Source organism: Lycium barbarum, chromosome 4 (assembly GCF_019175385.1).
Source record: "Lycium barbarum isolate Lr01 chromosome 4, ASM1917538v2, whole genome shotgun sequence".
NCBI classification, from domain to species: domain Eukaryota; kingdom Viridiplantae; phylum Streptophyta; class Magnoliopsida; order Solanales; family Solanaceae; genus Lycium; species Lycium barbarum.
In genome coordinates this window covers 78,003,451-78,020,633 of record NC_083340.1, presented here as the reverse complement: position 1 = coordinate 78,020,633, position 17,183 = coordinate 78,003,451, and the positions used below count along the sequence as shown (strand labels likewise).

The following is a 17,183-nucleotide window of genomic DNA, read 5'->3' as shown; positions in this document are numbered from 1 at the left end:
AAAGGGGATATATTCAAATCTTTTTCAAAACAAATGATATGCAAGCAATGATAATTTTTTTATGACGCGCAAAATAAACACTAAATAAATAGTTCATGCAAATAATCACACACTGGAATTCAAAGATCAATCGTATAGTACGGATCCTTAATACTGGGGTGCCTAACACCTTCCTCGGGGGATCACCAGAACCCTTACCTAGAACTTTGGATTATGAAGGTTTTTTCATTGTATTTGAATAAACCCTCCACATTTGGTTTTCCTAATTTCCTAAAAATTAGGTGGCGACTGTTTTTGAAAACAAGTCTAAAAGAGCACCAACAAACTCGAAGTAGTTTCCGAACGCTAACCCCTCCCGCGTAATGCCAACTGTAACAGCTGGTAAGTTTTTAATCGAATCTGGAATAATTAGGCCTTTGGAGGTGTCTATACTTGTTGGAGATCCAGTGATAGCTAGACAAGTATACAAGAACTGTGTAGTTATAATTTCCAATCATCATATTGAAGCAGACTTGATTGAGTTGGACATAGTGGACTTTGATGTTATTATGGGTGTGGACTGGTTGGCTTATTTTTATGGTAATGTTGATTGCAGAACAAAGATTGTCCAGTTCCAGTTTCCAGGAAAGCTAGCGCTAGAATGGAAAGGTAACACAGCTTCGCCGAGAGGTAGGTTTATTTCCTATCTCAAGGAAAAGAAGATGATCGCAAAAGATTGTATTTACCATACTGTTCGAGTCTGAGATACGGAAGCAGAACCACCGACCCTTCAGTCTGTTCCTGTGGCTAATGAATTCCTAGATTTATTTCCAGATGAACTTCCAGGCATTTTGCCAGAGCGGGAGATTGACTTTACCATTGATTCGCTACCAGATATGCAGCCAATATCTACTCCCTCATATAGGATGGCCCTGACTGAGCCGAAGGAATTGAAGGAGCAGTTGAAAGATTTGCTTGAGAAGGGCTTTATTAGGCCTAGTACGTGCAGCGACCCGTTTTGTCGTTACTGTGATTATTCCATTTTTGCCCTCATTGACCCGTTCCAGAGTCTTGTTAGAACTATTTTGACCCAAGGGGATAGTTGGCATGACTTCCTAGGCATCGTTATGGGCTTTAGAATGTTTCTAGAAAAATTGGGCTTTAAGCGAAAATGAGTTGACTCAAAGTTGACTTTTGAGTAAACGGACCTTTTCGGAAATCCATTAATTCCGAGAGGTCCGGATAGTCGTTTAGAACTTGTGTGCATATTCGTTTGGATTCCCAATGCACCCGGGTGCATTTTAGGACCTGGGTTAGAAAGTTAGTTTGGAGGTACCGGAGGTTGACTCGGCCAACGAGACCTTATTTGGGAAATCTGAGTTCGCGGGTGAGTTCATAATGCGTTTTTATGTATATCTGCATACTTTATTTGTGTGTTTTGGGTCTTGAATGATAATCGAATTTCAAAGTTGAATTCATAAAAGTTGAACAGTTTTCTGGTTACTGGTGTCCGCCACAGCGGCACTGCTGGGGCGGTGAGGTGACCGCTGTAGCGGCGTAGTGAAATCTTGTGCAGGACCGCTGTAGCGGTCTGTATACCACTGGGGCGGCACCGCTGTAGCGGTATCGTTGCCGCTGGAGCGGCAGAACTGTACCAGTGTGCCTTTTATTTGTAAAAAAAAAAAAAACCTAGACACTTAGTCATTATTCTTATTTCGTTCTAAGGGCTAGAGAGAGGCGAACTGAAGGGCTTTCTACCGATTTCTCCACTAAGGTAAGGTTTTTGGCTCCATAATCATTTAGCTTCATCTTCTAATCTTTATTCTAACCATAGAATCCTTTGAATCAAAGGAGGGTTTATGGGATTTTCATGAAAGAGTTCTAAAAATGAATTTAATTCCTAGATTGTGATTAATGGTGTTAATCTTGTTATTTATGCTAGATAATGTTGTATCTAGGCTTGTTTATCAACATCCCATCTTTATGGAGTTGAATTTCTTGAATCAAAATTAGGGTTCTTAGACCCAAATTTGGGGTTTTTTATATTAATGATGATTTTGAGAATTAATTGAGTATTCCTATAATTAAAGTAATGGGTTTGGACCTTTTAGTATTGAATTTGATATTTTGGCCATAAAATATTCGTTTTGCCCTTGAGACCCGTTTTTCCTAAATTAAGGGCTGGAAGTTGACCCAAATAGAAAGCATTCAATATGGGTATCATTATTCATGGTTTCTTACATAGAATTCATATGTGATAGAGTTTGATTATTTGGAGATGTTTGGAAAGACAAGGCAACGTGTGGTTTCGTGGCACCTGTTCCGCTGCTAGGTAGGTTATGGCTTCCCTTTCAGTAGACTCCGGTTAGTTTCACATATTCGTGTATTAGAAGGAACGGAGAATGCATGTGTAGGAATTGGATATTTGGGATGGAACCTTAGGATGGTACTCTTGTGTGATTTGTGTGTTCAGGCTTTTGGCCTATAAACTCCTTAGGTTGGTTGGTGTGGTTTTTTGACTATTGGTGGATGTCATGTTACTTGGGATTAGTGGATGGTACATAATTTATCTATGTTTTACGATGGGAAATTCCATAATATGTGGTTAATTGTGTTATACCATTAATAGTGAATCTAGTCGACAAATAGAACATAAAATGCACCAACGATTGTGACTGAGTTCTAGATTGGGTTGTGACGAATGATTGTGAGTGTAGGGTGAGATTATTTGTTCAAAGCTAATAGGCTGTGTTATATCCCGCATTTTGTACATTCGGATAATTCAGGATAATTGCGGGGAGCTAAGAGTAAGGCTATATTTCGATCTTGTTTAATACACAAGTTGTTTATGAATATTATTGGCATGGAATATTGAGAAAGGCAAAGGGCGAAAAGGGAAATTCGCAAGACGACTCATAGAAATATTGAGGAAGGCTAAAGGGCAAAATTGGAATTTCAGAAATTAGTTTCGTGAATTACAAAATGAACCAAAAAAAGTTGGGCTTGGAAAATAATAATAAAAAAAAGAACAAGAGAGGCCCAATTTTTGGTGGTGGCCGGCCATGGTCCAAATAAAATGGCCCAAGCCCGTAAAATTAAAACCATGTGATAAATAAGAGAAAAAGGGTCATAATTCTTCATTGCTCAAGAAACTTCAAGAAAACAAAAGATAGACCAAGAAAAAGAAAGGCCATTCGGCAATAGAAAAAAAAAAGATTTTTTTTTTGAAGTTTCCAAACTTTGATCCAAAAATTCCTTTCTTCTTGAATCCTTACTAAGTTCAAGGTCCTCTACAACATGGAGTAGTTGTTGGAGCAAGAGAACCACTATTTGTTGCAAGTTCATGATTCTAGACAAAAGAAAAATGGAGGGAAAAAAGGTAAGAATTAATTCCCTTTTATATGTTATGGATGAATTATGTATGTTGAAGTGTGTAGAAAAGGATTAAATTCATGAAATATGTGTGTATATGTGTTGGCCGAATATGGTGGTATCATGTAGAATAAATGAAATGATTTTATTTAGCATTTTGATTGTTGTTGTGTTGTGAATTTTATGATGTTAAATGAAGATTTAATGATTGGAAATGAGGTTGAAATCGTTGTGAATTGTGGAGGAGGCTAATGTGATATTAGTATGGTTTCTTATGATTATAAGAATGAATGATATTGCTAAAGTGTAGAAAGAACGGGTTAATTTTATGTAGTGTGTTGGTTGTTGTGATGTATAGAAATGGATTGAAAATTCATGAAAAAAATGCATGTAGTTGTTGTGGCCGAATGATGGTTGTTTTGGTAAGTTACGATGAATGGATTCTATTTGACATCTTAGTAGTAGTCGATGCGGATTCTATGATGAAAATGATGGTTTGGTAATTCGAAAGAAAGTTGTCGACATGTAGGTTGTTGATCTAGTTAATGAATTTGAAAGTAAGGAATGTATTATTGATGTTTTTCTTTAATTAGGAAGGTTGCGGAGTGTGTTGTGATAATCGGTTGGAACCTAAATGAAATGCCGTTGAATTATGTAAAACAAGTTATTAATGTTAGAATGCATTTTGAGTAAATTGTTGAAGATTGGAGATATGATTGTTGGCATTGTTATTGATATTTTGGACGAGTTCCATTCTCGGGTTTGTTGTTGATGATTTAGCCGAGTAGACTCTCGGGGATGATGTATTTACAGGGGAGATGTTGCCGAAATTTCGGCAGAATATAAGCGAATTTATTTGAGAAGTTAAGACAAGTGAATGACGATAAATCTAATGATCATGTGAATTCTTTTGTATGTAGACTAGCAAATTTGGACAAATAAGCGTACCTAGTTGGTCGTGGCACAGGTATGTAAGGCTTACCCTTTCTTTCTTTGGCATGTCTTAGAGCCACATAAGGTATGATACGAAATGCACTTTGGGGAAATTCTACTCTTGAATTCTGAGTTTTGTCCCTAAAGAGTTTTGTATGCGTAAATGTTCAAAGTTTTGTTTCATATGTTCCTGAATGGCATTTGAAAGACAATTGGTATGATTAACATTTTTATTTCCAAATGATAGTACGTTTAACTATTCCATTGAGTCTTTAATATATTTTGATATGTACATATGACTCTAAAGGTTATATTTGATTTGATCCATATGATATCCGGAGGAGATTTGTTTCTGAAGTTCTATTTAATATGTTTCCGAGTCTGCCTATGATTCTGATTCACTTATGATATAAGTATGTCTGATATGATCCAGTTTGTTATACGATTGAGTAACGAGATAAGTATAAAGAGTTTTGTTTATGAAAGAATTTTGTAAGTCATAATGTCCCTAACCTTCGGAAAAGATCTCAGATTTGCTCTAAAATGCTTATAGAACGTTCTGTACTTCAAACGTTTGTAACTTTCTCATACGAAGTCGGATTGACCTGAAACTTGTTTCTGAGCCTTCAAATGTCAGTAAGTGTACGTATCTATTGAGTCTTGATTTGTATGCATATGGTTTCGCACTACTCTGTTCGTGCAAGCCTCAGTTTGGATTTCACTGAGCCCGGGCCAGGATATGTTCTCGTGCGTATTCCATTGCATTGTTCACCGAGACCCACCAGTAGAGGGCCGGGACACGTTATATGATGATGGCGCCAGATCCGAACCGGATCCCCTCTACCGAGTCCCTTATTGAAAGGCCGAGACACGTTATCCACCGAGTCCCTCACTGACGGGCCGGGACACGTTACATGCATACATGATATTTGATGTGACATGCATGATTTTATCTACCGAGTCCCTCGTTTGAGGACCGGGGCACGTTATGCATATGTGATATACGATGTTGACATACATGATTCTATTCACCGAGTCCCTCACTCGAGGGCTGGGACACGTTATTTGCACATGTGATATGTTATATGGATCGGGCTACACGTTCCGCAGCGATATATATGTATGGATCGGGTCGCACGTTCCGCAGCATTATTATATTACGTATGACATTGGCATCTATGCTTTGTGTCTGGAAAAACAAGCATTTAGATATTCTGGTGTTTTGATATTTTGGATCTGTACTTCTTTTGATACATGATTCGCGTTTGGAAATTAAGTATTTGGTGTTCTGGGTAATGTACGTACCTTTTGTACTGTTTGTTTCGATTATGGTTCCGTTTTCTGTATCTTATGCCTTACATACTCTGTACATATTCCGTACTGACCCCTTTTCTTCGGGGGCTGCGATTCATGCCACGCAGGTACCTACAGATGAATAGAAGATTTGTCAGAAGATGTTTCAGCAGGATTGGCGAGCTCCATTTACTTCTGGAGCGTTGCCGAGTCAAGGTATATGTATGTTCTGATTTCTGGATTGATGTTAGAGGCTTTGCAGACAGCGTCGTGGGTATTGGTTGTCAGTCTGTAAGCGGCTCCATCAGCCGATATGTCATTCTGTGTTATGTAATAAATTTTATATAATTACAGATTTTGTTTAATTTTGAGAACGAAAAAAGAAAGATTTCGAAAGCTTAATATGTATTTTACTTTTATTTGATTTTCAGAGTCCGAAGAAATTATGTGTGTAATAAGAATCTGTGGGTTCGCTCGGCTCCGGATATGGGGTCGGGTGCCTATCACACCCTAGGGACATTAGGGTGTGACAGGCTGACTTTGGGAAATGGTAATAATGTATATCGGTTGTTTAAACATGTTGTATGTTGGGGCTACCCACCCCGTTATGTGTGATTTCATAGTTCTATTGTGCCTGCTTGATGCCATGCCATATTGATAAATATTGGATTTTTTTATCGTCTTGATTAAGATAATATTGGCATACCCACTGGTGGTATTTGTGATTCGGATATATTGTTGGCATACCCATTGTTGGTATTTGTGATTCGGATCTATTGTTAGCATACCAACTATTAGTACTTGTGATATTGAGCATGATTATTGATATGATTCACGCATTGCCCGCATTCTCATTTATTCATAATGCATGGCCGATGCCCGGTGATGATCTGGTATCATTGAGTGAGTGAAACTGATATTTGATTAACTCTTTTACTTGAGAGATTGTGAGAAGGCCGATGTCCGAGGTTCAATTCCGAAATCGTTGATTGTGTGAAACTGATTCTTGATAAACTCTTTTACTTGAGTGATTGTGAGAAGTTCGATGTCCAAGGTTCAATTCCGGAATCGTTGATTGTGTGAAACTGATATTTGACAAAATTCTTTTACTTGAGCGATTGTGAGATGGCTGATGTTCGATGATCTATTCCGGCATCGTTGTTGCATGGCCGATTCCGATGATATTTCGGAATCGTTGTTAGTGCATGGACTCCGCGGGTCCCCCAGGGTGGTGCCGGTGAGAACCCCCAGTGGGCAAAGATACGAGGTCCCGTCTGTCTGTTGGGCAAAGATCCGGGATGGGTGGCACTTAGACTTCGCGAGTCACACTTGGTTGTGCTATCGAGACGTCGATATTTTTGTTCGGAGTAAATGTGTACACCACATTTGCATGGCATTGCATTGCATTCATACACTATTGCATTGCATTGCATGATGATTTGATTTTGAGATGTTGGTGTTGTAGTTGTGCTGCTGGATTCAGACTTGATATATTTGTCTTGGCACATTTGGGATTAGATGCTTTACTTAGGCAATGACGTGTACTTGAATTTGGATTTATTGATTGAACTTGTTGAAGTATCCCATAGACCATCCGTAAGATTAGTTATATGTGTTTGTTCTTTATGTGATGTAAGATAACGGGTGTCTTAATGATGAGTTAACTACTAGACTGAAACGAATGATTTAATAATTTGTGAGTTCCGAGATCGTTGTGAGATTGACTGGTGATTATTAGAGTGTAATTAATGCTTAAAGGTATTGATGTACAGTGTGTGGTAGATAGACGTATGACTTGATTGGGCTGTTATCATGTTATGTGTGAATTCTTTTACTGATATGTGTTACTAACCATTGTCGGCCTATGATACTTACTCAGTATGCGTGGATTGTACTGATATTGCACTTGCTACACCCTTTTTGGGTGTAGATTGTTTCAGGTGGTTGATCGTGATATGAAGTTGAAATGTACGGTGTCTATCTGGAAGGCCTCCTCCCACTTCATTCTGGGGCGAAGGTTAAATCTTAGAATGTAGTATTAATCTGAAATCATTAGTCTCTCTTGTACTAGTCTAGACCAGGTCATGGGAAAATGGATTGAGTCTGTAATAATGTATTGTTGTAATCATATGAATACTTGAGTTTATTAAATATATATTATGATGTTCCGCTGTTACTGTCAATTATCTTTTAGTGGGAATGATTATCCTTGTCCAATGGTATATTATTCGATAGAGGGTTCGCCTATCAAGGTGGAAAAGGTAGGTGCCCGCGCAACCCCGAATTGGGTCGTGATAGGTTGGTATCAGAGCCTAGGTTACCGGTCTACTAGGTACAAGAGCATTGTGTAGTAGAGTCTCGTGGAAAGGTACGGATATGTCTGTACCCATCCACGAGAGGCTATGAGGCATGTTAGGAAAACTCCCTTCATTCTTTCTATTCATACTACTTTGGTCGAATTGGTATCTCGATAGGGTCAAATTGGTATCTAGGCGATTCCAATTGGCATATGTGTAATCTTGTTGTATTCTCCCTCGAATGGCAGAAACTTGTTCTAAGTTCTGTGCGATCGATTTCGTATGTCGGGTTGCGATATGATATGAGATGTACCGTCTTGATTCGGACGCTTGACCAAGTTCTGTTTTAGTTGTTATTTGAGTTTTCGTTGTGGGAATTTGGTTAAGGCTATTTCATTGTTTATTTTTTGAGAGATGGGGAGTTGCTAATAAGAGCCGAAGGATATCTGTGATCCTAGTGGTCGTTTGCTCGGAAATGGTTAATGCATGTGGGTTTAGTAAGAGCGATCTGCTTGTTGATAGGACTGGTTTTAGGAAAAAGGGGGTTTCGACTTCGATAATGTTTGTGATAGGTATGCGTGGCATAGGTGAACTTAGGGCAGGCAATGATTTCGCAATGGTTAGGTTGTTAGTATTGGTATGCGACGATGAGAGTGAGTTCGTTATGGATTACTAGACTCGACGAGTATAGTGATTGCATGTGGTAAATAAGAGAAGTTGGGAGTAAGTACTAACTTGACGATATTGTGAGGGAGCATAGAGAATCCGAATTCTTAAGGGGATTGGTATTGGTACTTGTTGTGTACATAGAATTGAGTCGTGATAAAGAGGATTTGGATAGAAAATTCTTTGGCACTAAGAAGGAAATAATTGGTATTTGGCATGCTTATAAGAATGTGTTTGTGACTGTTACAAGAGTGAGGTTCTAGTAACCAAGCAACTGTTAGGAGTTATGACTATTATCGGATTGAGGCTGAGAGCCTCTGTACTTGTTGTGTGGCTTCGGTAAGTTTTGTTTTTTATCGGTGTTGTTATTCGGTTGTGTTGGTTGTATAGTCGCTTGAATGGTTAGGCGTGTTTAGGTTCGAAAATGGAGACTTCTAATTTAGTGAATCAGAGATGAGACTTCAACCTATTCGAGCTATATGGATCATTTTGGAATTCAAAATAAGGAATGGAATAAGGGAACCTTGGTAGAGGAAAGTGGGTCATTACAGAGCAAGTATGTGCTTCGTTGGATTTAGAGTTTAGTCGTTTTATACTCCGATGCGTTGAAAGGTAACCCTAATATGTAAAGTGTGTGATGTGATTCTATCCCCAACGTTGGTTCGGTAGTGTGCAAGACTTATGATTTGCGGTAATTGATTTAGCGGCTTCCAGAATTGGTTAGTGTTAGTCGAGGGTGGCAAGAATAAGGTACATCCTTGGGAGTACTCAAGTCTATTTGAATCGTGGTGCTGTTGTCTAGTATGGAATAGACGAGCTTGTGGTTGTTATGTGATTTTGAGAAAGTAAGTTTACGGAATGGATAAGTGATAAGAAATTGTGATCAGTGGCTGAGTGAGAAGTGAGATTCCAGATAATCGACATGTTGGATTTATAGGAAGTGGCTTGTGTGGTACCCCTTTGGATAGTTTCGCAGTACTTTGTAGTGAATGAGTTAATGTGTGTATTAGAGAAAGGATTTGCAAAAATTCTTAGTATGTTATAGCTATCAGTGTTTCCGAGATGGGATCGGGTTGTGCTAAGTGTTTCATGTTATGAACAACATTGACGGAATGACTTCGGATATTATGGGTCCGAAGTGATTATGCTTGTTAGCGCAAGGGATTATGAGATTTTGATGCTTTCGGAAGTATATGGGTTATTGAGGTATTACAATGGAAAGTTGATAGTTAAAAGATTGATTTATAGGTACATATGTCCTGAGTGTCGGAAAATTCGGGTTGTACCAGGTATGCGTATGGGGTAATGTTAAGGAATTTGATGTTGCATTCGTAAGATTTAGTTATCCGGTACCTTGAGTACAATTTAGATAATTGTCAGCTTTTAGAGCTCAGAGCGGTAACTTATGGTTTGCTATGCGCGGTAAGAATGTGATGGGTTCTGGATCTTGGAATCAATATGTGTGGTTGTTGATATATTTTGAAATGGTGCATTCATTGTGGGTTATTATGGTTTGAATGGAAATGGTTAGATCGAGTTTGTAACTCCAAGGGAACTTATGGGTTCCAAGTAAATCATTTTGATGGATGTGATAAGGAACGACTGATTTTTGAGGTTTGTTATTAGTAGTTCGTATGGTGTCTCACCTGAGTCAGCCTTTTGGTTAGTACAGTGGGTTGTAATGATAATGGTTGTGCTTGGAAGAGATTCTAGGATTGTGATAAGGCTCTGTTCTGATCATTGGATGTTGGCAAATCTTGCCCTATGCAGTACTCGATGGTATGTTCCTAGGTAAGTGAGTTGAAGAGTTAAGAAGACTTAAGACTGACCAAGTTGGCTACGAGAAGATAAGTTTCGATGAAATAGCTTAGAGTTTTATGGAGGATTTAGGATTCTCTTTTGGGAAGAGTAAGTCCTGGTTTCGGTTTGTATTGTGTACTTCTAAGAAATTGTGATTCAACGAACGAATTGATTAGCTAGCTCAAAATATCTTACCAGTTCAGAATGTTTTATGATTTAGTTATGTCTAAAGGTTCGTTCTATTCGATTTATATATGTGAGATCCGTGGTTTGTGTTAGAGGTATGGTAATTGGATCTTTTGGCTAAGTGCGAGCGAGTTGCCATTTGGTTTGCTTTTTGTTGTAAGAGCTTCGTGTTGGTTGTGATATGATTTCCTTGGTTACCGTAAGCTTGTACTGCTCTCATTCTTCGCTCGAGGACGAGCGATTGTTTAATTGGTATCTAATGTAACGACCCGTTTAGTCGTTACCGTGATTATTCCGTTTTTCCCTCGTTGACCCGTTCTTGAGTCTCGTTAGAACTATTGTGACCCGAGGACACAGTTGACAAGAATTCCTAGGCATCTTTATGGGCTTTAGAATGTTTTCTAAAAAAATTGGGCTTTAAGGGAAAACGTCTTGACTCAAAGTTGACTTTTGAGTAAAAGGACCTATTTTGGAAATCGGTCGACTCCGAGAGGTCCGGATGGTCGTTTATAACTTGTGTGCATGTTCGTTTCAGTTCCCAATGCACTCGGGTGCATTTTAGGACCTAGGTTGGAAAGTTAGTTTTGAGGTACTGGGGGTTGACTTGGTCAACGAGGCCTTATTTGGGAAATTCGAGGTCGCGGGTGAGTTCGTAACGCGTTTTTATCTATATTTGCATACTTTATTTATGTGTTTTGGGTCTCGGATGATAATCGAATTTCAGAGTTGAATTCATGAAAGTTGAACAGTTTTCTGGTTACTGGTGTCCACCGTAGCGGCACCACTAGGACGGTGAGGTGACTGATGCAGCGGCGTAGTGAAATCATGTGCAGGACCACCGTAGCGGTCTGCATACCGCTGGGGTAGTACCGCTGTAGCGGTATTGTTGCCGCTGGAGTGGCAGAACTGTACGAGTGTGCCTTATATTTTGGGGGTTTTCATATTAATGATGATTTTGATAATTAATTGAGTATTCCTATGATTAAAGTAATATTTTTTGACCTTATAGTATTGAATTTGATATTTTTGTCATAAAATTCCTGTTTTGCCCTTAAGACCCATTTTTCCTAAATTAAGGGTTGGAAGTTGACACAAATAGAAAGTAGCCAATATGGGTGTCATTATTCATGGTTTCTTACATAGAAATCATATGTGATAGAGCTTGAATATTTGGAGACGCTTCGAGAGACAAGGCAACGTATGGGTTCGTGACACCTGTTCAGCTGCCAGGTAGGTTATGGCTTCCCTTTCGGTAGACTCCGGTTAGTTTCATATATTCGTGTATTAGAAGGAACGAAGAATGCACGTGTAGGAATTGGAGATTTGGGATGGAACCTTAGGATGGTATTGTTGTGTGATTTGTGTGTTTGGGTTTGTGGCCTGTAGACTCCTTAGGTTGTTTGGTGTGGTTTCATTAATATTGGTGGATGTTATGTGACTTGGGAGTGGTGGATGTTATGTGACTCGCGGATAATGTATGGTACATAATTTATCTATGTTTCATGATGGGAAATTCTGTAATATGTGGTTAATTGTGTTATACCATTAATAGTGAATCTAGTCGATAAATGGAAGATAAAATGCACCAACGATTGTCACTGAGTTCTAGATTTGGTTGTGATGAATGATTGCGAGTGTAGGGTGAGCTTATTTGTTCAAATTTAATAGGCTGACTTTGGGAAATTGTAATAGTGTATATCGGTTGTTTAAACCTGTTATATGTTGGGGCTAGCCACCCCGTTATGTGTGATTTAGTTATTATATTGTGCCGGCTTGATGCCATGGGTTATTGATAAATATTGGATTCTGTTATCGTCTTGATTACGATATTGTTGGCATACCCACTGTTGGTATTTGTGATTCAGATATATTGTTGGCATACCCATTGTTGGTATTTGTGATTCAGATATGTTGTTGGCATACCCACTGTTGGTATTTGTGATATCTTGTTGGCATGCCCATTGTTGGTATTTCTGATTCAGATATATTGTTGGCATACCCATTGTTGGTATTTGTGATTTTGATATATTGTTGGCGTACCCACTGTTGGTACATGTGATATTGAGCATGATTATTGATGTGATTCAGGCATTGCACACATTCTCATTTATTCATTATGCATGGCGGATACCCGGTGATGATTCGGTATCGTTGATTAAGCGAAACTGATATTTGATAAACTCTTTTACTTGAGTGATTGTGAGAAAGCTGATGTCCGAGGTTTAATTCCGGAATCGTTGATTGTGTGAAACTGATACTTGATAAACTCTTTTACTTGAGTGATTGTGAGAAGGCCGATGTCCGATGATCTATTCCGGCATCGTTGATTGTGTGAATCAGATATTTGACAAAACTCTTTTACTTGAGTGATTGTGAGATGGACGATGTCCTATGATCTATTCTGGCATCGTTATTGCATGGCCAATTCCGATGATATTTCAAAATCATTGTTACTGCATGGACTCCGCGAGTCCCCCAGGTTGGTGCCGGTGAGAACCCCCTTGGCCAAAGATCCGGGGTCCTGTCTCTCTTTTGGGAAAAAATTCGGGACGGATGACACTTAGACTTCGCGATTCACACTGGGTTGTGCTACCGAGACGTCGATAATTCAGTCCGGAGAACATGTGTACACGACATTTGCATGGCATTGCATTGCATTGCATTCATAGACTATTGCATTGCATTGCATTCATACACTATTGCATTGCATTGCATTATGATTTGATTTTGAGATGTTGGTGTTGTACTTGTGGTGTTACACCCCGAGAAATTTCGCATTACCAAGACTGTAGGCTGCTTAGTATGAGCTCAAGGCAGAGTAAAGTTATACAAGGATTAGGGATGAAGATTATATTATCTGAGTATAAGAATATATGCCATTGGAGACCATATGGAGTTAAGGTGGGGCCCACATGTCGGGGTTTTATAAAGGACATATGAAAAGTGATATGAGTGGTACATGGGAAGTTGAGCAAGTCTTAAGCTGGACCCTTAAGCCAAATATGTACATAAGCCCTCCAAAAGGATGATTTAAAGATACGTTTTCGGATGATCTGACTTGGAGGGGTCAAACCGCTATTATAAGTTTGGAATTTGGAAATGCACCAAAAATTAAAGTTGTTGATAATTGAAAGGGCTTTCCAACCACAGGTCGTGGGCCCTCATACGGTATCAGAATCAAAAGTTATGGTCATTTTAAGATAAAGACTCCAAGCTGTCAAATGGCTTCCGCGGGTCCCACTTGAGAAGGTCGGTGGAACCGACTTATGAGGGGTATAAATACCCCATTAACTCCATTTTTTCAGAATTTTACATCCTCAATAGTCCTAGAAACGTCTCAACACAACCCCCAAACATTTATAGCCCATTAAATAAAACATTTAACAAGATTACACCAAGCTAGTCCATGAAAGATGAGTGTTCTTGCTTCTACTTGATGTTGTGGTAAGTTTGGTCTTGAAGAAAGTTGGTGTGGCTGAATTTCTTCAAGTATAAGGTATGTTCTTCATTCTATCTTTTAGGTTGAGCTGATTTGAAGGTTTAGCAATTCTTAAAAGTGATAATAGTTATGGAGGAAAGGTCATAAAGTGTTGTGTTGTAGTTGTTGTGTTTATGGACTGTTTTGAGCATGCTGTGGCCGTGTGGGTGGGCTGATTTACATGTATAGAGATGGTATTTAATGTTTTTGGTGTGTTGATAAGAATTATGCTCCTTGATTGGGAAGAAAGGAAGTGCATATTGTTGTTGTATGTTGAAGAAAACATCATCTGGGATGTTCATGGAATATATTGTTATGGATAATAGTGTTGTTGATGTTGGTATTGTTGTTGTTGTTGATTGGTTGCTGAATTGTAATTTTGGGCTAGGCCTATAAACAGAGGAGATGCTGCCAAAATTTTGGCAAATTCTAGAAAGATTTATTTGAAGGCTTAGGATAAATATATAACAATGAGCCTAATCATAGCATGAATGGTTTTATATGTAGACTTGCGGGGTTGGACGGATAAGCGTAGGCAGTTAGAGGCTGAACAGGTATGTTAAGGCTCGTCCCTTTCTTTTAAAGGCATGATTCCTATGGTATGATTCCATAATTGTTTTCATAACCTCATTGATTTCAAAAGCTAGAAGTTCATAATTCTTAATGTTTCTCATGATATTAAAGATGAGAATGATTCTATGATGATTACAGTGAAAATGATGATTTTATGTTCAGAGGTCTCAAGTAATGATTTCAACGATGATATCAAACTGCTGAGCTATTTCATGATTTTCTCAATTTATTTCATTGTTGTTGATCTCACCTTAGGAATTGTTCCTTCGAGGTGAGATATAGCGATAATGGTTGTTCCATAATGTGAATCGGAGGTTACCGACCTTACGTCACTCCGCTAAAGTAGTAGCTTTTATTTGAACTCCCATGCATGCTATGAGTATAATATATGTATATAGCTATTTTGTGACATTACCGAGTTCTATTATTTCATTTTGCTTATGCACTGCACTCATTCTCATTCTTCATGTACATATAAAAAGCATAGTTGATAGGGGGTGACGCTGTGGCCTTTGTTATGATGTATATATATAAAAGACACAGTTAACAGGGGGTGACGCTGTGGCCTTCGTTGTGATGTGTATATATATATAAGTCACAGTTGACATGGGGTGACGCTGTGGCCTATTATGTGACGTTTATCTATAAGAGGCGCAGTTGACAGGGGGTGACGTTGTGGCCTATGTGGTGATGTTTTAGAGGTGACGATGTGGATTATGTTGTGGCATTTCTATAGATATATGTGTTTTCTTGATATAGCCATACTGATTCATTTATCTTGCATATTTATGGACATGTCTCAAATGTCTTCCATGATTTTATGTACATATTGATCTCATGCCTTACATACTCAGTACATCGTTCGTACTGACGTCCTTTCTTGTGGACGCTGCGTTCATGCCCGCAGGTGTAGATAGACAGGACGAGGATCTTTCATCGTAGGCTGCCTTCAGGTACCAGTTCCGATTGGTGAGCTCCACTTCTTCCTAGACCTCTGCCGAGTCTGGATGTATATATGTTTGTATGATTTTTGTTCAGGGCATGTCGGGAGCCCTGTCCCGACTTGTATACTTCAGTCATGTTCATAAAGGCTTTGCAGACAGTTCCTGTGTATAGCTTAGTTATGTTCTGTCGGTCGTTATATTGGCGTTGTGGGTCCATTGGACATATATTTATACATGATATTACGTTCATATCTAGCCTTAGCCTTATTTTTTCATTCGAGACATAGAGTAGGGTAGGGTGTCACAAATTGGTATCAAAGCAGTTCTGTCCTAGGGTTGTCTGCAAGCCGTGTCTAGCAGAGTCCTGTTTATGGGTGTGAAACCGGCCACATTTATAAACAGGAGGCTGCAAGGCATTTAGGAATGATTGACCTTATTTTCTCATCTTAGATCGTGTGATGAGAGTCAAGTCATAGGAAATGAAATTCCTTGTACTAACCCTTGATTCCAACGGAAGAATGGTGTTGATAAAGGGATAGGATGATGATATTAGGATTACAGAGGTAAGTCACTTTGTTGAAATTACATCATCAAGATGTGCATCTTCTATGAGAATAAATTAGTCATAGTCAAGATAAGCTGATTGTACAGTAAAGCAAGGGGAATTAATTACGTGTATAATTTAATGATAAGTTCAGTTGTAAGATTGGATACAACTGAAGTTGAAGGAAACAGTACAGAGGTAAGTAATGGTAAAAAAGATTATAAGTCAGATATGGTAAGAATGTTGCAAGTATTATTGAAATGTATAGCCAATGAATGGAAGAGAAAGTGACCAGGGAAATATACAAGGACAATTGATAAAGGTTCAAGTATATTCCGAGTTGTGACGCATGAGGTAAGTTTCGTCATCTTTGCATTTCTGTTCGATATTGAGAGCCCGGTGAGGCTAAGGTGTGTTACGCATGTATATATTTGACCATGTGAGGCATTGCATGTATTTTCTGGGCTGCGTGCAGGATTTGGATAGTAAGAAATATAGGGGAAACTCTGTCAAAATTTTCCTAAAATTTATGGACGAGGACTAAGGATTTAAGAGATAACAAAGATTTTACGTCTATGATTGCTACGGATTAATTAAAGGGAAAGTATATGACACGTTGATACGGGATGATAAAATAAAGATGACGCCACAAGTGGACATCAGGCATCAGTTATTGGAATCAAAAGTACTATTCCGGCTAGACAGATAGTTAGGCACATCACGACTTCGAGTATCCCCATAAAGTTCGATCGAGAAAGGTAATGAAATACAACACTATAAGGTAAAACCTTTAAGGGGGGAAACAAGTAAGCTTGAGTATGAGCACAAGGATTGACTAAGGTATTGGAGGAATTATGACACCCGACAATGGGGCAATCGAAAAGCAATAGGGAGTTATGAAGCAAGATGAGCTAAGGAAATGTAAGGAGAAGACATGAAAGTAGACGGAGATAAGATCGCAAGAAAAGGATTCAAGGATATTGCGCTGGACGAATCGAGCTGGTGACAATGAACCCTCGTGAAATTTCAAGCCGCTAGTTATATCAATTGCGAGAGTAAATGACAAAGAACCATACAAACAATCGCCATGATGGGATGGCTAACAGAATGGGGCAAGC

At 38.8% G+C, this 17,183-nt stretch overlaps 1 protein-coding gene across 1 annotated transcript in view; it reads left to right on the top strand.

Moving 5' to 3' along the window:
* Positions 1-362: 362 nt before the first annotated feature.
* LOC132637557 (uncharacterized) overlaps positions 363-17,183 on the top strand; it is an 86,563-nt gene continuing 69,742 nt past the window's right edge. The window contains exon 1 of the mRNA XM_060354629.1: positions 363-648. Coding sequence (XP_060210612.1) covers positions 363-648 — 286 coding nt within the window. The remainder of the gene's footprint in view (positions 649-17,183) is intronic.